We start from the raw sequence: 24,323 nt of genomic DNA on the forward strand, positions 1-24,323 counted from the left end.
AGGCAAACCCCTAACTTATGTACAGTAGAGCGCGACCCTTGGTGCCCAGGCTATAAAGAAAATGAACTACACAAAAAACAAAACTTAGAAAATTAATTGAACCAAATATTAAATTATATAACACTGAAATGCTTTATTTCACTAATGTTTGATTACACAGATATGACGATAAATACATCATGAAATACTGTTAACCCCGTAGTAGACAGGAAAGTGGAAAACCACAGATTTAGTTTATTACACCATCACTGACTGGGCATTTTCAGATAAGTTTTAATGTTCAAGCAATGTATATTTTTATTTTTTGGTCTTTTCGGAACATAGATGTATCTAAAACGACTCTGTAATAAAACAACGTGAGCTGCACAGCTGGCGTCATAGGCGCGTTGTCAACTCGAGACGCGCCCCGTGTAGGGAGATAAGCAAGTAACACAGTCAATCCAGCAGTCTCGCTCCCTCTCTCGCGCCTCCTGCTCCCGTTAAACACTGGGATGTTTAAATAAGCTCGTCACATCCGCCACAACTTATTTCAGGAAGTTTTCAGCTCTGATAGTTACATTTTACTTCATATTTCTGCGGGCGGCTTTTGTCTGCTTAAACCCTTAGCAATAATCAGAATGGATTTGATGTTATCAACGTCAGACTTCAGCACTGAGAAGCACAGCTGAGTAAAGTTGTTTGGTAAACTGGAAGTTTGACGAGATGTGGTTCTTTGGACTTCTGCTGGCCTCTCTCTCCGTTCGGACGTCACACGCAGTGTTTAAAATACCATTAAAGATATATGCGGGGCATTTTAACTCGTCTGTGCAGCTGGACCTCAGGCCTTCACAGAGTAAAAGCACGTCAGATGAAGGACTGTCTCTGGCATCCGATCCATCCGGCAATGTTAACTTTCTGGACATGATCAATAATTTAAAAGGGGACTCTGGTCGGGGTTATTATATGCAGTTGGTCATTGGAAGTCCAGGACAGACGGTATGTCATTTTCTTAATGTCAACAGTTTCAAAAGCTTTTCTTTTACGCATGCATTACTATTATTAGTTAAAAATTGTATTGCTTTTATCTTTAAGATATTTTTTATCATATTATATATTTAAATGCAGTGGACTTTTGACAAAATATCAAAGCAAGCAGCTTTATCAATGTAACGTTTAATCAATGTAAACTCTTTAGCATTTTTCGCCATGTGTTCAAAGCAGCTGTACAGAAGACTTTTTAGGTACAGTAATCTTTATGTCAAAAATATTAAAAATATCTTTCCATTAAAAACAATAGACACATGCATCAAAAAAATGTATTAAACAAAAGATAAAGACCAAAAAGTTTTTTGGACATTATTTAACTTAAAATAAAACATGCCCTATTGTTCTGATACTTTGCTTATCAGATCTGACAGCCACTAAAATCACCTCAGCTAAAGGTTAAAATGTGTGTTAAAATAGTTCAGAAAGTTTATTTAGTTTTAAGGAAAGCAAAATCATTGCAGATGTCACTCAGTTTAATATTTAATGAGCCATTTAACCATCTAATCTTAAATTTCCAATACATTTTGAGGTGTTAAAATGGTTTCCACAATGTTTGCCCTCCACAGGCTTTGTCAAAACCTCCTGATTTTATATCAGCTGGTATTGTGCTTTAAAATCACCCAGCACATCAACGGATGGGTTGGCTGATCTCAGAGCAGTGTTCCGGGCATTAAGAGCGTATCAGTTCAGTCAGCATGTGATGTGAAAGGCTCTATAAAAATGCCTTGGGCACAGAAGGGAGACCAAAGATCCCTTGATCTCTGCTGAAAATATGTAAGAGCCAACTCACATGGGTTCACATGACATTGGGCCCCTGGATGAGAGCAGCTGATACAGATTAGGGCCTAATGGATGTATGGGTCTACTTGTCTGTACAGGATATATGGTCAGTTTGTCCTGCTGTTCAACTGCACTGTCCCCTTATCAATTTCAATTCAATTCAATTCAAAATCTCAAACAGTTTTGCTTGAAGTGGTGGATAATGTTTTAAGGAGTAGTCCACTTTAAAGATGGGGCCCATTGACTTACCATAGTATTTTTTTCCTACGATGAAAAGTCAATGGACCCCATCTTTAAAGTGGACTCCTCCTTTAACCCACACCGTAGGTTTTATGTGCGGAGACAGTAGTAGATATGAACTAGGATGTACACTCACCTAAAGGATTATTAGGAACACCATACTAATACTGTGTTTAATTCTTAATTCTACGTGGCATTGATTCAACAAGGTGCTGAAAGCATTCTTTAGAAATGTTGGCCCATATTGATAGGATAGCCTCTTGCAGTTGATGGAGATTTGTGGGATGCACATCCAGGGCACGAAGCTCCAGTTCCACCACATCCCAAAGATGCTCTATTGGGTTGAGATCTGGTGACTGTGGGGGCCATTTTAGTACAGTGAACTGATTGTCATGTTCAAGAAACCAATTTGAAATGATTCGAGCTTTGTGACATGGTGCATTATCCTGCTGGAAGTAGCCATCCTATTTGTAGTGGAGATGAGTGGAACCCGGTGGGGTCTTCAGCTGTTGTAGTCCATCCGCCTCAAGGTTGTGCGTGTTGTGGCTTCACAAATGCTTTGCTGCATACCTCGGTTATTTCAGTTAAAGTTGCTCTTCTATCAGCTTGAATCAGTCGGCCCATTCTCCTCTGACCTCTAGCATCAACAAGGCATTTTCACCCACAGGACTGCCACATACTGGATGCTTTTCCCTTTTACACCATTCTTTGTAAACCCTAGAAATGGTTGTGCGTGAAAATCCCAGTAACCGAGCAGATTGTGAAATACTCAGACTGGCCCGTCTGGCACCAACAACTGTGCCACGCTCAAAATTGCTTAAATCACCTTTCTTTCCCATTCTGACATTCAGTTTGGAGTTCAGAGATTGTCTTGACCAGGACCACACCCCTAAATGCATTGAAGCAACTGCTAGGTTATTGGTTGATTAGAAAATTGCATCATGAGAAATTTAAAAGGTGTTCCTAATAATCCTTTAGGTGAGTGTATATCAGATAGTTCCTGTTATTTCTGCACAAGATACATTCTTACTTTAAATTCAATGCTTTTATGGGACACTTGATGCCAATTTGTCAATAGTGTCATTCTGCTGTCAAGTATGTTTGCTCAATGGGCACTGTACTGAATAATTGACCTTTGTGCCAGGTATGCAATAACCTGCATACTGTAGATAAGTGGTTCTCAACTCCAGTCCTCGGCCCCCCCTCCCAGAACATTTTAGATGTCTCCATATATAAAACACCGGATTCAGTTCATCAGCTTGTAAGTGTGTTAATCAAGGAAGAAGTTTCAAACATTCTGGAAGGAGTCTGATGAGTGGAATCAGGTCTTTCATATCAGGAGATATCTAAAACATTCTGGGAGGGGGGGCATAAGGACTGGACTTGAGAACCACAAGGGGCGGATTTACCGGGGTGGCAGTGCCAGCGCTGGTATCCTAATATATATAATATATACCCGAGTAGGCTCTTTTAGCCAGAAAGGCAATGTAGTTTTTCTCTGCGTGTGTTTGGCGGTGGGAGACACATATCTGATGATGATTTGTGTGTGTGTCTTAGAGGGGGTGGGATCCGAGTCGCACAAACCCGCAACAACAGAGCAATGGCAAGTACAACAAGCTCAAAACAAAGGTAGCGGACGCAAACACAAAGTATAAAAAGCACAAACGTTACTTTTCCATCGTTGAGGTGAAAGGCAAGAATGTTTATGAACGTGCAATTATGCCCATGAAGAAAGTGTCTCTTCACGTCTGTAGCAAGTAATTCTGATGTAATAAAGCACCTCACATCATCACGTGCTGCCAAATAATTAGTGGTTTCTCTTTAGTGTCTTAAAGTGATTAAGTTGAGCATCACATCAGCAAATCAGAGTACTGAATACGGTCATATTTTACAGATAAATGTTGCATCAGGATAAAAATACAAAAATTAAACTGTTGATTGTTTAATATTGCCTGAGGTAGTTGGTTAGTTAAAACAACTGAACTGCAGGTTTGTGTAAGCAGTAAATATCTTTTAAGCAGTTCTTTCTAGAGTTAGCCCGTCTTGTTAGTGCAGCAATCAAAATATTCCATACGTTCACGCCCGCCGACAGGGGGGGACAAACGGGTCTGTTGTCCCGGGCCCAGGGTGAGGGGGGCCCAGAACTGGAACCTATGGAATAATTGTTAAAAAATAAAGAAAATATTTGATTCATTTGATTTGAAGTTCAGTACTCTCAAAATGTCCGGTCAGACTCAGCACAAGTCCGGTGCTCAGAAAATAAAATAAAAGAAGAAAATATAGGCCTTATAGAGGAAAATAGAATTCCTAATTCTCCCCATTAGGAATCTGTGACCGCAGATATAGTCACTGCATCGCGTGTGTTTAGAAGTCTGTGCTGTTTGCTGTGAGGTTTTTATGAGAGAAAGCACAAACTATTTAATATTTAATATGTCAAACTTGAATTTGAAATAAAACTTACCGCGGAGAAGATAATGAAATCTCTATCATCTGCTAAGTGACGCGACAATTATTTATTATTTCAAATCCGTTTACAAGATAAATATACATTGTGTTGTTAAACAGATGAAATTATCTTGCTATATACGCTACATTCATTATGAGAAGCTTTTTCTTTTTACTGTTACACTGTAGACAGTAATATATGTATTTTATATAAAACTCTATGGTCGTGACAGCACATTGTCCATTATCTGTTGGTTCATGTTGGTCCAGTTTAATTCAGGGTAATCCTTTAATAAAATGTAATTATAAAATATGTTATTGTTTTGTAATATTCACAGCGCACATTCTCTCCGATCGTTTTAAAACATTTTTAATTATTCTGCAAAATTCTGCATAGATTTTGCAAAAGAAATCCGCAGAAATAGCAAAAAATAACTCCTTACACAGATTCCTTCGAAGCTGTACTACTCTTGCAGCAATTAAAGCAGTTCAGATTTGTTTTAAATGGCAAAATAGTTATATTTCTTTTTTTATTTACATTTTAGAGTATTTTGTTTGTTAAAGTTTTTTTATTATAACCAACAAGCGGTTATAGCAGCCGACAGTAAGTTTGATGAATTTAACTCTCAAATCAACACTTCACTTGTCTATAAGGCTACAAGAACAACTATATAAAATATATATTTTCAGCATATCACAGTGTGAGTTTAAACGTTTATTATCTACTATTTTTTAAAAGCGGAGGCAGATTGCTCTGCTGCTCGCAGCTGCAACGGGTGCAGAAATAAAAAAATGAAAAGGGCTATAGCTACAAAACGAAACGAAATAAACATGAAACCGAATAAACATGCAACCTGCCTTATCTTACAACTTCGCTATGCATATTATAGATTATGTCTTGGATGCTGTTTGCATAGATTATGCGCAGTATCCAAGGTTTTAATTTAGTCCTCTATTAATATTTTTTCCCGGTGCGCTGAAGGTCCTGCTGTTAAATACGCAACAGCTGCATTGTAAATGTGTGGCTGGCTGTGCTTATAGCGGACTCGTGCTATAGGTTAAAAGTCTTACTACGTTTGTTTTGCAATCATCGTCTGTCAAAAGGTTATTTTAATTAAATTGAAAAATATAAAAAGATGGAGAAGCCTATAAGCCCGAGGTCCGCCCGCGTATCAGCTGTGACGTTAAAATTGACCGAAACCCGACCTGAGGGGTGTAAAAAGGTCGGGTCGGGCTTGGGCTGAAATGCAGGGCTCTACCCTCAGTCGCATTCATTGAGAAAAATGTAATGAATGCTCATCATGAAAGCTCTTTACAAATTAATATCCCTCTGGGCTTTTGGTTCAAAGGCGTGCATGTTTGGAGAAATATTGATTGAGTTACATGTTTACTTCAAATTTCTAAAGAGAGGAGTAATATTTATTCAATTTTTAGTCCAAACACGGCATAATAATAGCTGAAGTTGTTTTACTGATATTTCCAATAATCTGTTCATAATTCATACGTGATTATATGATATTTTGTGTCAGTATACAGTGTCAGTACACTGAAAAAAATTATTAATTGAATTTAATCATTTTTTTAAGGTAAGTGGTTGCAATCAATTTATTTAAGCTATAAACAAAAGTTTTATATTTTATTTTACTTTACTGATCTTTTTTTGTTTAAATGTAGCTTAAATAAATTGATTAAATTCAATTCATATTTTTTTCAGTGTACTACATTTAAAGGTGCAGTGTGTAAATTTTAGAAGCATCTAGAGGTGAGGTTGCAAATTGCAACTAACGGCTCAATACACTGCTCACCCCTCGCTTTTGAAACACATAGAGAAGCTACAGTAGCCGTCACCGGTAAAACATGTCATCGTCAGAGACAACTTAGTAAAAAAAGTTTGTCTGTTAAAGGTTTCTGTAGAAACATGGTGGCACAAAATGGTGACCTCCACGTAAGGGGACCCTCTGTGTATGTAGATAAAAACGTCTCATTCTAATGTAATAAAAACATAATGGTTCATTATAAAAAGGTCTTTATACACCCCTGATAATATAGTTTTGTTTATTATTTTGCATTTCTGTCAAGAGATCCTTCTAAAAATTACACACTGCACCTTTAACTAAATGTTTTATACAATGTATAATATGCAATATTCGTGGGTCCTGAATCTGATAATGCCAAATGTCTTGTTACCAGTAAAAAGTAAGGGGTGGGGGGCCCTCTAAGATTATCTTGTCCCAGGCCCAGGCAAGACTGTCAGCTGGCCTGCATACGTGCATATGAAATCACTCGTTATGATATAGTCTAATGTTTTTATTTGTCTTCATTAAGGAGACAAAACTATTCAGTGTTGTGTATTTTTAGAAAGCTTGAAAGACAACTTAATGCTGCATTTTCCAGGATATTAAGAAAATAAAGGCTGATATCCATTTTTTAACCAAAAAGAATAGAAAAATCTAATATTATGGAATAATAAAACAGAAAAATATGTTGTGGAAGGGAGAGGAGTAGATGAAGTCATGAAAGAAAGAAACATAAAAATGGATGGCAAAGAGCTAAAAAGAAGTGAAAAGACAGAAATCCATCATGAAGTGAGTGAAAGGATTAAAGAAGAGGGTTATGAGAGAAAGAGATGTGTGCCTTTCAAATAAGTTTTACATTAATATAAACTAGGCAAACCTATTTTATTTATATAACAACCTTGCTCATCATGGTTACAGTCAGTGTTTTTAGATATTGGTAAGCTGTATTAACTTAGTATTAAGACAAAGGGTGCTACAGTAGAAATGCTAAAGGTAGCTGCTTGGGTACTTATAGGAACATTTGTTGTTGCGTTTTTATGTTATCAAAATTTGAGGTCCAGTGTATACACCGAATATAGTATATACAGTATATAATTTCTTGAATCAACGACAACCATGCAAGGATGCTTACTTCATTGCCACCCCTCGTAGTTCTCATGCCACCCCCTTGCCACCCCATAAATCATTTTCTAGATCCGCCCCTGTGAGGAGTGTACTGATGCCTTTCCGCGGTTAAAACAACATTCCTTCTTATGGTCATTCATGTTTATTTGATGCTATAAATTAACTAGAAGGAAAAGATGATTTCAAAGGTGAGACTTTGTTTAATATGTTTAATCTCAAAAGTAACCGAAAAGTAACCTGGTTTGTCCTGTATGTCAGCGCGTTGTCAGTGTCTGTTCTGCTCCGCTCTGTATTTTTTTTTGCGTGTAACACAGACTGTTAACAATTGTTTTAAATAGTATTTAAAAATTCTTTATGATAAAATTTTTTTTTAAAAATATTTTAATAACACGGTTTTGGCGGTTATAGAGTTCTAATGACGGTGTTCAACTATAACCATCGGTCTCACGGTTATATAATGACGTCATACCCCTACACTGTCAGAAATAAAGGTACAAAACTGTACCCTTTCTGTCACTGGGGCTGTTCCCTAAGTTTACGTTTGGTACCTTTACAGGAGTACGAAACAGAATACAAGTTTTGGTAGATTACCGTACCTTAATGACCTACATTGTTAGAAAAAAGTCAAATTGTGTACCCTAGCTGTCAGTGGGGCAGGACCCTTTAAAAAGGTAATTGTATGGACCATTAGGTACAGATATGTAAATTTTTGGTACCAATATGTACCTTTGAGATACTAATATGTATTTTTGAGGTACTAATAAGCTCTCTTTTGTCCCAGTATGCACCTCTGAGGTACTAAAATGAAATCCCTAGGTGCAAAGCTGTACTTTTAGAAAGGGTACAGCCCCAGTGACAGAAAAGGTACAGTTTTGTACCTTTATTTCTGAGAGTGTAGTGACCTGTTTAAAGTCCAGCACTTTCCACAGTGTCTGAAGTTTGCTTATTATTTCTCTCTCCAGAAACCACTCGTGCATTTTTGGAGCGTCTTACGGCACTGTTTCGGCTTCTTGTTCACACAGAGGGTTTTCAGGGTAACTTAGTAGGTCCTCTTTCCGGGAGCGATCCCAGAAATTTACGGGACATGTTTGCCTTCTGACAGAGGTTTGTCTAGCAATTTTACGGGTATTTTCTGGGACAAAAGTGCTGTGTGAATGAGGTTTTAGTTAGACATAAGCTGTGTCCCGTTTTAAAGGCTGCATCCTTCGAAGGCTGCATTCCAAGAGCAATATTATAAAAAGGCTTATTTTAAGGCAGCCTTAAAATGCGTCCTTCTTTCCTCAAGCTGCAAATTTATGGATCCATCACAGCTTAGGCTATTTCAAGATTCATTGCATTTTTAAATGAAAGTGTGTATTTTGCAGTGAAAATGTCCTTGTCACTGTTTTAGTATTACAAATGAAGCTTTGTTTGTTTGTTGCATTTACTTTTGTAGATTTTGAAGGTTGGTTAATTTGATATACTGTTGGTTAGTAACATATCATATGTTCTAAAATAAAATAGATTATTTATTTTTAGAAGAAATGTTTTTCTTGTTCCATATTTACTTTCAAAGTCCCCATGAAATAAAAAAATGACAATTCGCTCATTAAAATCAATTTATCAGTGTGGATCTTAATCAAAAAATCTTTAATCAAAATTTGAAAATTTACTTCTGTGGCTATCCTTTTCTGATTACATCAGCTAGACAGCTTGGGCTGGACATTAGTTAACTCTGCCCCCTCCCTCTGACTTTTCTATATCTAATTATCCACAGTAGAAAACAATACGGAAGTTGATCCCAGCTACCTACTGACTTCCTAAAAATATTTTAGAAAATATGATATGTTGTAGATTAAACCAACCAACAGTACCTATGTCAAATTAACTAACCTTCAAAATCTACAAAAGTGAATGCAACAAACAAAAAAAGCTTAATTTCTAATACTAAAACAGTAACAAGGACATTTTTTCACTGCAAAATACGCAGTGTTTACAGGGTTCACCTAATACGCAATTGCACGTGACGTCACTGCTTTCGTCAGGGATTTCAAAAACATCAAAGGTGTGTGTTTAAGACCCCCAAGATGCTATTGTTGTATAACCGAGTGGCCAAAATGCATAGAAAAGTCCATTTATAGATTTAAATGTTGTTGTGCCGATGGCTCCTAAGTCTAATTGCCTAGAAATGCTCAACTTATTGCACTGCATGATTTGGTGAGGGACCAGTTACACACAAATACTTGCCATTAAGTAATTGTTTAAATGCCTTGCCCTAATTTTGACCAGTATTATTAGTAATGCTTGCCTTAGCAAGCACCACAAATGAATTGATACAGTCATTACAGTTTTCTTATATATAAAGAAACTTTCATCCCTACTTTTTTGTTTGTTTTTAGGTAATGAAACTTCATTATAAGTGATTATAAATGCACCACATGATGCCTCTTTAAAACTATTATGTAATTTGCAATGCAATAGATTATCATTTTTGCTCTCTCATCTCATTGCAAATAAATGACTGAGGTGAATAGCGAGAGGCCACAATCCTCTTCGCATCCTCTGTGAATATGTAATTAAGAGTACTCATGTTAATTGAGGCGCTCTTTCGAAACGAGCCACTAATTGTAGAATCGGTCGCGTGTGCGGAGGCGTAGGACTGGAGTGGCTCACATCTGCTAATTGATACAAACAGGTAGCAGATGCGTTCCCAGTGACAGAGCAGCTGCCAATTAGCTAAGCCACCTCGATGGGCCGATTAGAGCCTGCTTCAACGGTAAAGGTGCCATGGGAATGAGGAGATGAGGGGTACGAAAAGGCGAGCTACAGGAAGCAAGATTCTTGGAACAAATGGGAATTTGTGTGTGCCAGGGTCCTGTTGTGGACCGGCATTATGTTTATTGGCAAGTAGTCACAAAACATGGCTGGATTTGTAGTGCCAAGAGCATTGCTAAAATAAGCTGTGGTGTTTTATGTACCTTCCACAATTATTTTTCAATGGTGCCTTACATATAGCCTGACAGACTTGCTCAAGGTTTTGAGAATCTAGGGTTTGTGTCTTCAGTGTTTGAAATTAAAGTATTACTCCACTTTCATAAACAAATATAAATTATTCTACTATATGATCTTTTCTGTACACTTTGTAAACTGGTTTTAGAGCCCCCCTAACCTAAAGAATGCACTTTTAAATGTGTTTCTAACAGAAAATGAGTCGCCAGTGTGTGTGCAGAAACATCCTGTTATTATACAAATCCATCTATTCTGCAGGAGTCACACAAATGAGGCTGTTGGGGATCCCCTATCAATGTGATGTCACATTGATTACAGCCCACCCATAACCGCTCACAGACTGCACCTATAAGCGCATAGTTCAACCTTCTGCCAGAGACACATGTTTTGATGTAGTCCAAAGCACATGTGTAAGTGCTCTACCCCCTACTTTGCATAAGGTGAGGGGAACAGAATATTTGTGACCAGTCACGGAAAGTAGTGACACAAGTCGGATCTGGGGCATTTTGAGTTATTCAAAGATTCTGAAAGTTTCTAAGCTTTCCAACGATGTGTAACACATGGAAATCTGATAAGATTTGGAGAAGTTGTGGCCATTTGAATATAACACATTCAAGAAAGAGAATGCCGAGAAATTTGAGAAAGAAGAGTTGGCACTTTTCCCTGGCTGGAGAGACAATAGGGCTCATTTACATCTCATTTAGCTAAGCCATACCCCCTGTAAAGCCGTTTTGAGTTACAGATGTTCTAGCATCATATGTAGTATTTTATGACAGAAGTCCGGAAAATAAACAGAACTTTTTGAAAAATAAACAGAACTTTTTACCTTTGAGGGGATCACAAGTCGAATCCAGTCTTCAAATGTGTGAATAATCCAATTACCATGTTTGTACACAAATGCGTATAATCCGTGAAATATATATACCGGTATGCAGGGTTCTAAATTAACACCCGCCAACCCGCCAAATGCGGGTTAAAATTCATTTTGGCGGGTGTTAATAAAAACTTACTAGCCAGTTTGGCCGGTGATGCATGAGGCATTGCATGCAAGATACATAAAGCTTCGTTCTCGGTCATTTATCCCTTTGGCAGGACATTTCCCATGAACACTGTGCCGTAATACGTGATGATGTTTATACGCCAATTGGCTGCGCAGTTTGCAGGGAACCAGCGCGAGAAACCATGGAGAACGAACGGGCAGAGCAGGGAGGATAGACTAAAAGACAGCGGTGTCGCCACACCCCTTTACTGGGGCAGGTGATCCAGTGTAAATCTTTTGTGCCCATGTGTAAATCTCAAGTTTAAATTTTAGCAGTTAACTAGTGTATTCCTTAACAAAGAAAATAGCGGCAAAAACAGATCTATATGCAATGTAGTTAACCAATTTACGCTTGTAAAGCGACGAAGCAGTCGCACGGACGTGTGCATGCATGTATCCATGTCCACGCGCGTCTTTGCGTTCCTCCGCGCGCGCAACTGCATCCAAAAGGGGACGCCACGCGAATGAGTAATTATGAAAACATGACGAGAAGTAAGTTTCTAAATCATAATGCTAATCTTATTTTTACTCGATCATTATTGGCTTCTGTAGATGGACATCAGAAATGTTTTTTGCAAAGCAGGGAAAGGGAAGCAGAAAGGAAAGATGATGAGATTAAGGGAGGTAAGACAAACTACATCCTCACTCTGTCAGGTCTCAAACATTAGAGGAAAAATCTCAGGAAAACCTTTTGTCAAGTCTATAGGATTGCATTGTTGCTGAGAAAATCCACAGATGTATGTGATATACTGTTCTGTATTTGCAGATATGAAATTAATATTTAGTTTACTAATATTTAACTCTAGGACACTAACTTGCATAACAGTTAGCAGTAACTGTGATTTAGATTATTTAGTATAGCAGTCATAAAATGACTGGTTTCTTAAAATATTCTTGTAAAAATAAGTTATTAATCATTGCTATCATTGTATAATGTAGAAAATATTTCTCTGCTGTCATTATTACCAAACATTTTCTGCCATGTATGCCTCCAAACATGTTAATAATGTTAGGTATGATGAAGATAATACTTAAATATTTTTAAATACATATTAATCTTTCACAGTAACTGTTGCACTGTAGAATAGTGGGTTAAGCAAAGGACATTGTATACTTGCACACAGCAGGCTTTCAAAAAAAGTCAGCAAAAAATGGGGGGCATGTGCCCCAGTAAAGCTTTATGTCTATCGACAGAGAAATGAAGAAATCTTATGTTTCATCACAAAAATGTTGTCATGTTTTGTCAGGATTGTCTCGTGCACGCGAAAGAAAAAAAACAAATCATTGTTGCATTCAGTGGCACTCATAATTTCTCTTATTTTCACCGGAAAAAATTTGGCTAGTGGAAATGCTGATTGGCTGGTAACTTTAGAAAGTTACCAGCCACTTTGGCTGGTGGTCAAAAAAGTTAATTTAGAACCCTGCCGGTATGTATATATGTGTGTGTATATTGTTTACATCAGATTTCGCATGACCGTCTCGAATATAATTGTTTCGTAATAGAATAGAATATACAGGGTTTCCCGCAGCATATTTCAGTTAAGGCGGCCCGCCTAAGCTTGGAAACCCTACCGCCTTAACTAACTTGTCCAAAAAAAAAAAAAATCGCAGCAACAAAAGGCCGTCAAGTTTATCTCAGAGAATAGCGCGTACGCGCATTACACCGCATGCGGGGACGCGCGCCACACGGCCGAAATGAGAAAGACCTGGTCAGGACCGTCACTGTCTGGAGGATAACTAGCCAGTTGATAAAACATCTCGGAGAATAGCGCTAACGTGCTTCACACCATGAGCGTGCACGCGCACCACACGGCCGAAATGAGTAGACTTGCTACGTCATGTCTGGAGGATAGCCAGTTGATAAAACACGTGTCCATGAGAACTGTAAGTGGACTTATGTGTTGGGGTTATTTAAGCCTGTTTTTGTATTAGTCTATAGTTCTTCTAATTTTAAAGTAAGTTAGCTGGTGATTTTGTTGTTTGAGCAACCTGCTAGCTAGGTTTCATGTGCCTGTTGATTAGATATAATTGTTGAGCGCTCTTGCTCACTTTATTCATGTGCATTATTTACATGCTACAGTTACACTCCTTTAAGATAATGTAATTAATAGTGGGAAATAATCTGTTTTTAACATTTTTGCTCTATCTATCATCATTTGCCAAACGATCTACAACATCTGCTTTAGTTTGTGTTTATTAACCCTTTAGTTTCACTTCATAACGCAGCTATTACCATTAGAGGTATCTGTTAAAAACATTAAAATTCATTAATAATCTAGTATGTGTTCATTTTTTGTCATAGTTTCTTCAAAATTAAGTTTTATTTGAGTGTTTTAAAAATAAATATTTTATTTATTTATTTCATTAAAATATTTTAATCATGACGCATACGCCCCTTTGATTGCCCCGCCCACCCGCCCAACCCTACCACCTTGACTAACAAATTTTCTGCGGGAAACCCTGATATACAATCTGAGGACTACTTACATCGTAACATGTAAGGGTATATGAGATTACACTCTGGTACGTTCCGTTAAACACATGAACCCGCCTTCAAAGTTTGTATTTAAAATAGGGAGGTAGTATAATAGATAATCCAAACAGCACCGTCGAAAACGTGATGTCCTTTAGAGATGTTACCAACAGCTCGCTCGTTCCTCCATCAGCCAATGACTTCATGGAAAATATTGATAGACAAAACATGTAGCCAATTAAATAAAGAGTTCACACTGTTATTTGTTCCGCCCCAGCTTCTTTTATTTTCTTTTGTTTTGTGCGCCCGAGCTTCGTTTACAGTCTGTGGAGATGTACGCTATAAGTTTGAAAAGAAAAACTTGGCAAACATGTCTGAGGAACAGGGCAGCCTACAGTCACGTGACTTTATGCTCGAGCCGGAAGAGAAGACAATGCTGAATAAAGTCGTAATTCTTGCTATTTTTGGACCAAACTGTATTTTTGATGCTTCAACACATTCAAGCTGACCCACTGAGGTCACATGGACTACTTTGATGATGTTTTTATTACCTTTCTGGACATGGAAACCGTACATAGATTTTCAATGAAGGGGACAGAAAGCTCTCGGATTAAATCTAATGTGAGTTTAGAACGACATATGGCTGAGTCATTAATGACATTATTTTAATTTTTGGGCAAACTATCCTTATTTAGTAGTCACGCTGTTCCCTTTGGGGGTGGAGGCGAAAACACAAGCTTATACAGTATGTAAATATACACAGACAATGCTGCACGCTAGAATCTCCGGAAAAACAAGCCTATTTCAACCGCAAAATGTACGCTTTTAAATATACAAAAACTGCTATCGCAAACATGGAGAGGCTTCTTCGTGATCTCAACTAACAGATTCTGCAATAAAACGAAAATCACTAATTTTGAAAAAAAAAAAAAACTTTGTTTCTCATTTTCTCGAAACTTGTGCTGCCGACTTGTGTCACTGGTTTCCGTGACGGGTCACATTTCTTTGCATTTAAGGAAACACACACAAAACAGTGCATTTTTCATTGCAGCCCCAAATGGCCATGTTCAACATACTATAGTGAAAGATCTTTGGTATATTTTGAGCTGAAATTTAACACAATCTGGGGATCCCAGAGACTATTTTTATACTGCTGAAAACACCTAGGTTAGGGGCCCTTTAAGATTCATATTCTAAGCTGTTGTCTTTGTAGCTATAGCTGTTTCCCAGGACAGTACTTACACATGCTAGGAATGAGGAACTCTGCACAATGATATTAAAGCATGTGTATTCAGAAAGGATTGCAGTAAAAGAAGATTAAATATCTTCCACACCTTTGTTGAATACACACAGATGCTAGTCAAGTGTTCTGAATGGGATACCATCATACTGCTTTTTATTTCCGCAGTACAAAGTATACTTGATATACATAACTAATATACCCTGGTGAGCTACTATTGTGACAGTGTAGTATTCACAATATTTGACCCATTATTTCATCAGATTGTATGAAGTTAAGTCAAAGGCTAAGAATGAAAGCTTAACATGTCCTGCATTCTTATTTACTATTTAGCATTTTTTATTAAATTTTGTAAAACAATGAAATGATAAAAAGGTTATGTAAATAAATTGGTGACATACCTTTTTAATGCACTTCAATGTCATATATTTGCAAAAATTATTACCGTGTTTTATCACAAACATATTGTTTTGGTGCTATTTCTCTCTGTGTGCTGTTTCGACTGGCTAACGTCATTGTGTAGGAAAACAGTACAAACACTGTTTGTCTACAGATTTATGAAATGGCTGTCTACAGTACATCTGTTTGGCAGTTCATTTTATGTGAGAGGAGACAAACTCTGTCATGTAAACACTTTCATATACTCTACCTGGTCAAGATGTGACAACAAACTTGTAAAAAGGTTTTTTTTACACCTGGTCACCTCATGCGTTTTCTTTTATCGTATAGCTATCTGATCGTAAAAAGACCAAGTGTAAATGCCTCGAAACGCTGTTCGAATTAGCCTTTTAACTAGTAAGGTTGAAACATTTATTATTGTATAGTGTGTACTATAATGTTTTTTTCATACTATTTAAAGAGAAGGCAGTAGTGATGCACCGATGTATCGGCCGCCGATATTTATCGGCCGATTTTTGATGAATTTGAAACCATCGGCATATCGGCAATAGCAAGAGAAAGGCCGATACCGATTGTTTATTGTTTATAACTGCATAAAGAAATCCATTATATGTAAAAAAAAATTAGTTAATGTTGTTAATAAAATAAATGCTGAATAGCAAAAACCACCTTTGAAGGTTCCCTAGAAGGCAGTGTGTAGAATGTTAGTACTACACTGTGAACGTTGTCTTTCTGACTTCCTCTCTTTCCTGAATTAGAGATAGAAATCATTACTTAATAACAACTCTAGATTTGCCGTAATGTTTAATTTAAACAGGGCATTAAATGCGTTTCTGGGTTTAAGTGTTTAACTGCTTTTAAATGAAGCTGTTAGGATCAGTGCAGCGGAGCAGATCTGTGTGTATATTATGAGGCTGTTAACGATGAGGAATGCTCATAATGGCCTCTTTGGCAACTGGGTGAGATGGCACAGCTCTGTTATCTCATTAGTTCCCCCTCGTTGAACCGGCGTTCCGACAACATTATTCCACCCGCTGCGGTCGCACACGCCTCCCGATCACAAACATATGTGTGAAGAAGCTGGGGAGAGCCAGCAGTTTAATGGGACAAAGGTTTGACAATTTATTAGAAACAACATAATATTTTGTTGCACTGCACTTATTTTCGTCAATCAAAAAATATTTCGAATGTTTCAACTTGTATTTGAACCTAACCTTTATAAGGATTTTTATATGGTATGAAATATGAGTCCATACATATTTAAATTTATTTATATATTTATTCCAAATCACCTGTCTATGGAATACATTTAAGAATAAACAGTAGAGACAAAAAAGCAGTACTTAGAAATAAGGAAAATAAGAAAAACTCTGTATTTTTAGTTTGTAAAATGTGAGTATTGTAACATTCTCTGTTTTCTGTCTTTACAGCTGAACATCCTTGTTGATACTGGAAGCAGCAACTTTGCTGTAGCATCAGCAGCACATCCCTTCATAACACACTACTTTAACAGAGACCTGTAAGATCACTTCCCTACATAACACTACTCATTTTAGAAGGATCTCTTGACAGAAATGCACAATAATATACAAAACTATATAATCAGGGGTGTATAAAGACTTTTCATAATGAACCTTTATGTTTTTATTACCTAAGAATGAGACGTTTTTATCTACAAACCAAGGGTCCCCTTACATGGAAGTCGCCATTTTGTGCCACCATTTTTCTACAGAAGCCCTTAACGGACAAACTTTTTTACTAAGTTGTCTCCGAAGATGACATATTTGTCCGGTGGCGGCTATCGTAGCTTCTCTATGCATTTCAAAAGCAAGGGGTGAGCAGTGAACTGAGCCATTGGTTGCAATTCGCAACCTCACCACTAGATGCCGCTAAAATTTACACACTGCACCTTTAAGCCCTTTTGTTTTAATGAACGGTTTTAACAAAAGGTGATTCATTCATATAATATAGGAGACTAAAATAGTAAAAAGGAGATTGGAAGGGTTTCATATGAATATTAAATATTATTATAACACTATACTTTGCTTTTAACTGTAAATGAACACATTAGCTGATATGTTGTATTTAAATAATGTTTTAATTAATTGTAATTTTCTTTAACTCTTTCCCAGCCAGCATTTTTTTTAAGTTGCTATCCAGCACCAGCATTTTTTTATGATTTCTCACAAAAGCTTAATGCCTTCCAGAAACTTTTTTCTTTAAATATATAAACATATTTTGTATATAATGCAAGAACAGACCCTCTGCTTTAAAAAATAAATAAAAAAAGTGTTTTCATATTGTTCAATCTTTAAACAGTTTAAAAAAAATCTTAAATATCAGGTGACGTCTTGTTTTAAAAAAGCACGTCACTGGAAAATAAGTCATCAATCACAAAATATAGTGAGCCAGTGTCCTTACCAGTGCCTGCACAGAATATACAGATTTATGACCTAGGGTGCTGGACCTGATTAAGACGATAGACGAGCCAATCACACCCAGTTTGCCAATTGGTATCAAAACTTTGGCTTTTCTTCTCCTGGTCTCCTTGCTTGTTTGGGGTAACTTTTCTTTTACATTGTGGTTAGTAACGCCCAGCTAAGGCTGTGTCTGAAAGCTTTACATCGAAATTAACATTTGAACATAATTTATAAAAAGTAACTTGCCAAATTGGCTAGTGATATGTTGGTGGATGATCATTTCAAACCCTGGCTGTAACTTATGATTAGTTTGATCACTGATGAAGATCCAGGAATCTGATATTTTCGGTGTTAAAAATAGACCTGCTGGTAAGTGAGCAATAGCAGTGTAAACAAAATGACTAATGATGAGGCAATAGTAATTGGTTCAAATAAAGTATCAAAACAAGTTTGCATCCCCTTCAACATCTGCAAAATGTTAGTATTTAACAAAAAATAAAAGGGATCACACAGATTGCATTTTGTTTTTAATTTATTACTGTCTTAAGCTTTATCACATAACAGATTCCAGACGTCACAACACAAAATAATAACTGCATTTACAAAAATAACCAAAGTTTACATCCCCTTGTTTCCTACCGTATAGTGTTAACTGGTTAATCAACAACTGTTTTTATGTTTTGTGATTGTTGTTTATAAGCCTCTCGTTTAATTTCATCCATTAAACTGCCCACTGGTCTTCAGAAAAAGTCCTGCACATTTCAGCATCTTATTTTCTCATACACAACTATAACAAAATATACAAACATTGATGCTCAAGAAAGCAACACAATACATTAATAGGGATGGCCAAAACTTTGGAAAAGGATGATCAGTGTAAATTGCTTTTTGTATCGGCCCTTCAAAGGCCAAAAAAATCTATTTTGGCCAATATTTAGATATAATGAAAATGAACAAGGACTATTAAACATTCAAATGTTGACAGCCCCAGTCCTTCTTTAATTTCATTAAATGGAAAATGTGAGTCTGAATAATTCTTTAGAAATTTGCCTTTTGCTTTTCATATGAGACTTAGTGAATGATGATTTTAATTTAGTTTATTAGTGATGAGTTTATGTGACTTTATCTTGGTTTCTTTAGATCCAGCACATATGAAAGCACTGGGAGGTCTGTTGCTGTTAAATACACACAGGGGGAATGGGAGGGGGAATTGGGAACCGACCTGATCACCATTCCTGAAGGACCCAGTGGCACCATCATCATCAACATAGCTGCAATCCTCGCCTCAGAAGACTTCTTCTTGCCAGGGATCAATTGGCAGGGAATTCTGGGACTTGCGTATCCTCCTCTTGCTCGGGTTTGTGCCATGATATCCTAGGTGTTTTAGTTGAAAGAAGTGTATCTGATGTGTAGTAGAAGGAGGTGTAACTGTTTGATTTAGCATAGCAAATGTTGTCAATGAAACGTTGTGTGACAAAGGTGTGGCTCATACTATAAACATCAGTTGGGATAGTGACTTTAAAGGGGAAAGAGAATGAAAAAACATTTTTACCTTGTCTTTGTTGAATAATGGTAGTCTACCCACATTCATGAACATACATGCTATACATGCTAAACATCTCAGTCTCAGAAATTCCTCTTTTAGAAATGTCAGCCAGAAAACAGCCCAATCTGAAAAACTGATGCTTATGACATCAGAGGCATTTCACTGCCCCTCCACTTTAAAATAATTGGCTACATTTTTTGAGTGGCAGCAAAGTCAGCCAATCAGTAATGAGATTGCAAGTTAAGCCAGTAGGGGGAGCCAAATAGGTGGAAAACCACTTGTTTAAAATCCCCCACTCTAATAGAGCTATCTGAGAGAGGTTTTTAAGAAGCTTCTAAGGCATTACAGACCCAAACAAATTTTTTTTATCTACATGTCACATCCCAGAACAAGGATAAATACCCCGTTCAATCATTCTATGTCACCTTTAACTGTGTCCAAAATGATCAATGAAATGAAGGGAATGTATTTGTTGCAGATATGCTATTATTTAAGAAAGTATTTACTTTCTGATCGCAGGCCGTATCATCAGTGCTTGAAGTGGAAAAAAGTTTCGGTACTCACTTGTGCACTGTTGACATAGATATTAGTGATTATAAAACCCATAGCGGTGGAATTCCGGACATGGCTTTCCTAGTGCCAGACTAAAATGCATGTTTAAGCTGCTTATATTTTTAAAAGATTTTCACTGATGTATATTAACATATAACAGTGCCATTTTTGTGTCAAGATGCACACCAGTATTGTTTGTTGTAAGTTGTGTATGTAAAAACTACTTAAATGTGCCAAAATAAGGCCTAGTCATGGATTAATCTAAACCCTGTCTGAAAAACTATGTCAAACTGGTTTCCCGGACAGGGATTATCTAAAAACAGGAATAGGCCTTAGTTTAATTATGAAATATAACTAGTTTTAACAAACATGCCTTACTAAAAACATTACTTGTGTGCATTTTGAGGCAAAACAAAGGGCACTGATGTATTTTGATATGTCAGTGCAAGTTGTTTTCAGTTTGGACAGCTCTTACATTTATTTTAGTCTAGGACTAGTCTAATCCCCCACCCCATAGGGGCGGTTTCCCAGAAAGGGCTTATCGTATTCCAAGACTAAAATGCATGTTTGATCTGCTTTCATTTAAACACACCTTGTCCTGACTAATTTTAACATATATCTATGACATTGTTTTGTCTGAAGATGCACACCTGTAGTGTTTTTTTGTAAGGTTTGTTTGTAAAAACTTCTTTAATGACCTAATATAAGGCCTAGTCCTGGATTAACCTAAAACCTGTCAGGGAAACTCTCCCCTGAGTGGTGGTTTCCCAGATAGGGAATAAACCTTGTCCTAAATGCATGTTTGAGTTTCCTTGACTCAAACCAGCTTGTTCGGGCATATTTTACGATATGTCAGTGTCATTGTTTTGTCTTGAAGTGCACACACGAGTAATGATTTTGCAAGAAATACTTAAATGTACCAATACAACTAAGGCCTAGTCCTGGCCTAATCTAAACCCTGTCTGTTAAACCACCCCTATAGCTTCAGGTTCAAACTGTATTGATTATTACAGAATGTCAAATGATGTAATTTAATTTCTAATGAGATGATATTTCCTCTTTCCCCATCTCAGCCCGACCCCTCAGTTGAGCCCTTCTTCAACTCTGTTGTGCTTCAGACTGGCATTCCAGATGTGTTTTCTCTTCAGATGTGTGGAGCAGGAATCCCTGCCAGCAATACAGCAGCTGACCCAGCCGGCGGCAGCCTGGTGTGTATCAAACCTGTTAGCCTTGCACTGATCTACAATATACACCTATTATGATCTAGAACAAGAGAACTGGTGTACAATTAACACAAATAATGATTTACAGCCTGGGATTGTGATCTACCCACAAATGCACAGGATGTAATACAGTATAGACCTATCATCTGACAATGTAATGGTAAAATCATAAACCGCCCCCCTTCAGAAAATATAATCATAAGGGGTCACAAAGGATACGTGTAGGTATAAATGCCTCGCCGAATCAATTGTGATCAGGTAACTCAAGTTTGATTTAAATAACAGGTGTAAACAGAGCCAATGAAAGTGAGAAAATGAATTCTGATGCTGTAGATAGTCAGGCTCCCCACTCTTTTAAATCAGATCATTTTAAAGCTCTTAAGGAGATGAGATCTCAGCGCTGCTCAAGAAACATCATAGCTTAGTGCAAGTCTGTGTCTCACACCTACTGCACCTCCTATAGGACATTGTGTCTCATTAGTGAGAAGTTAATTGAGGTAAAGAGAGCCCTCTACTGCTGACACGGTCTGTAACCAATACTGAACTGCTGGGGGAGGAGATGCTGCTTCACCCCACTGAGAGGAGCAGATGGAAAGTGAAGTGGAGAGGAGTGTGTCCTGTCACCTTTGCTTAACAATGTCTGAACCATTGGTGAAATATTTAACTAGACTCTTGGATGTTGTTTGCCACAGTTAGAGCACCGGATCTTAATTGTTGAGTTTTGATATTTCTTTAGCATGAATATTTAATTATATGTCAGGGAAGCTACTTTTAAACTTATAATTAAATCCAAAAAAGACTCAAAATAGAGGGGTTTTCATGACATATTTGCTCAAAACTTTTGGGATATTTTCTAGATACGACTGCAACATGATGGCGCTTCCATTAACTGATGATACTTAATGACATTTTTCCTCTAACAAGAAGTCATTCCAAAATCGGATTGTTTTCCATTGCAATATTTTGCGAGTGTGAAAAGTTTTTTTTTGTGAGTGTAAAAACGTTTTGCAAAATTGGCAAATTTGTTTCCATTTGGCCCATTTTCAATTTGCAGTTTTAGTTTGTGCAACTAGAGATACTGTTCACTAATCTCTCTGTAAGGTTACTAGTTGAAGGGACATTCCACTTTTTTTGAAAATATGTTAAACATTTGATTTCTACCATTTTGGAATCCATTCAGCTGATCTCCGGGTCTGACGTTTGCACTTTTAGCATAGCTTAGCACAATACATTGAATCTGATTAGACCATTAGCATTGCGCTAAAAAATAAGCAAAGAGTTTTGATATTTTTCCTATTTAAAACTTGACTCTTCTGTAGAAAATAAAAAGTTGTGATTTTCAAGGCAGATATGGCTGGGAACTATACTCTCAAACTGGTGTAATAATCAAGGACTTTGCTGCTGTAACATGGCTGCAGGAGGCGTAGTGATATTAAGCACTGTGTGAAAATAGTCCCCTTTGTTACTTTCCAAAATGGTAAGATTCAAATGTTTAACTTTAGGGGAGATGGAAAATTAGCATATTTTCAAAAAAAGTGGAATGTCACTTTACGCAAATTGCACCAGCCAAACAGACAGGATAAACTGTAAAGAGCTCTAAGTGTTATTGCTTAAGTTTGTTTTTCTGTAAAAAGTGCAATAGAATATGACAAGAAAACATGTTGGAATATGTTGTTCTTTATTAAAGGGGTCATAGCGTGACTTTTTTCATGTTTAAGTGCTACATTTGGGTCCCCAGTTCTGCTATTAACCTAGAAAATGTGAAAAGATCAACCCTGTAACTTTCTTTTGCTAAACCATTCTCTGCAAGCATGTGAAAAAAATATGTTGTTCAGATGTTGCCTGTTTTGTGATGTAGGTAGCAAGTCTAATAACAATAATACCACCCCTTAATCTGCATTATCCAACCACATCATTGCCATTTAGTGCAGACGGAAAGAGAGAGAAAATTATTCACAGCACAATTGAGTTTCAATTATAACAAACCACCATCTGTCAGGAAATCGGGGAACACAAAACACGAACCCAGATGCGGACGTAAACAAAAAGGGAATTTATTATAAAACAGGGGAAAAACCAGGAAAACAAAACCCACGAGGGGGCAAAACAAGACAAGGGAAGACAACACTAAACTAACACTAAACTTAACAAAAACTAACAATGACTTTCAACACATTAAACAGATCAATACTTAAATAAATACAAAACTTACTGGAACCGACAGGGCAAGAAACAAGCATGGGACAAGGCATGAAACAAGACGAACGTGCACTGGACAACAAACACAAGGACTCTTAAATAGGGAGAAAGTAAATTACATACAGCTGAAAATAATCACGAGTAAGGGATCGGGGAAAAAGTGACGAGACCCGGGAAATGCGTGGTCGAAATAAACCAATACTACAACCACACACTTCCCACATAGAACATATGTACTGTCAGAACCCTGCCATGCTAAACTAGACTAAAATACCAACAGGATCCGGCAGGATTCTGACAGTACGCCCCCCTCCAAAAGGCGGCTACTAGACGCCTTCGAAGGGGGAACACTAAACACGGGACAAGACGGACTGCATACATGACATGAACCATGAAAACATAACAAATAACATTAGGGGCAAACAAGACATAACAATGACTGGATTGGGATGGGACAATAAAAATAATAAACAAGGGAGGGGGGGGTGGGGGAACACAAAAGTTCATAGGGGGTGGTCCAGGGTGGGAGGGTGGGGAAAGAGTCTGGGTGGACTTCGGGAGAGTCCAGGGATGACCATGGCCAAAAATGGCAAAGTCTGGCTGGGGTGGCGCTGACTGCGCCCACGGCTGGGGTTGCGCTGGCTGCGCCCACGGCTGGGGTTGCGCTGGCTGCGCCCACGGCTGGGGTTGCGCTGGCTGCGCCCACGGCTGGGGTTGCGCGGGCGGCGCCCACGGCTGGGGTTGCGCGGGCGGCGCACACGGCTGGGGTTGCGCGGGCGGCGCACACGGCTGGGGTTGCGCGGGCGGCGCACACGGCTGGGGTTGCGCGGGC

The 24,323-nt window shown here is 37.7% G+C and overlaps 1 protein-coding gene across 1 annotated transcript in view; it reads left to right on the forward strand.

Annotated features, from left to right (window-relative positions):
- The first annotated feature begins 428 nt into the window (after positions 1-428).
- Positions 429-24,323, forward strand: part of bace2 (beta-secretase 2) — a 36,341-nt gene continuing 12,446 nt past the window's right edge. Inside the window, exons 1-4 of the mRNA XM_065281875.2 lie at positions 429-975; positions 16,982-17,070; positions 19,112-19,328; positions 21,143-21,277. Coding sequence (XP_065137947.1) covers positions 703-975; positions 16,982-17,070; positions 19,112-19,328; positions 21,143-21,277 — 714 coding nt within the window. The 5' untranslated portion in view covers positions 429-702. The remainder of the gene's footprint in view (positions 976-16,981; positions 17,071-19,111; positions 19,329-21,142; positions 21,278-24,323) is intronic.

The sequence above is a fragment of the Paramisgurnus dabryanus genome, chromosome 8 (genome assembly GCF_030506205.2).
Source record: "Paramisgurnus dabryanus chromosome 8, PD_genome_1.1, whole genome shotgun sequence".
Lineage (NCBI taxonomy): Eukaryota > Metazoa > Chordata > Actinopteri > Cypriniformes > Cobitidae > Paramisgurnus > Paramisgurnus dabryanus.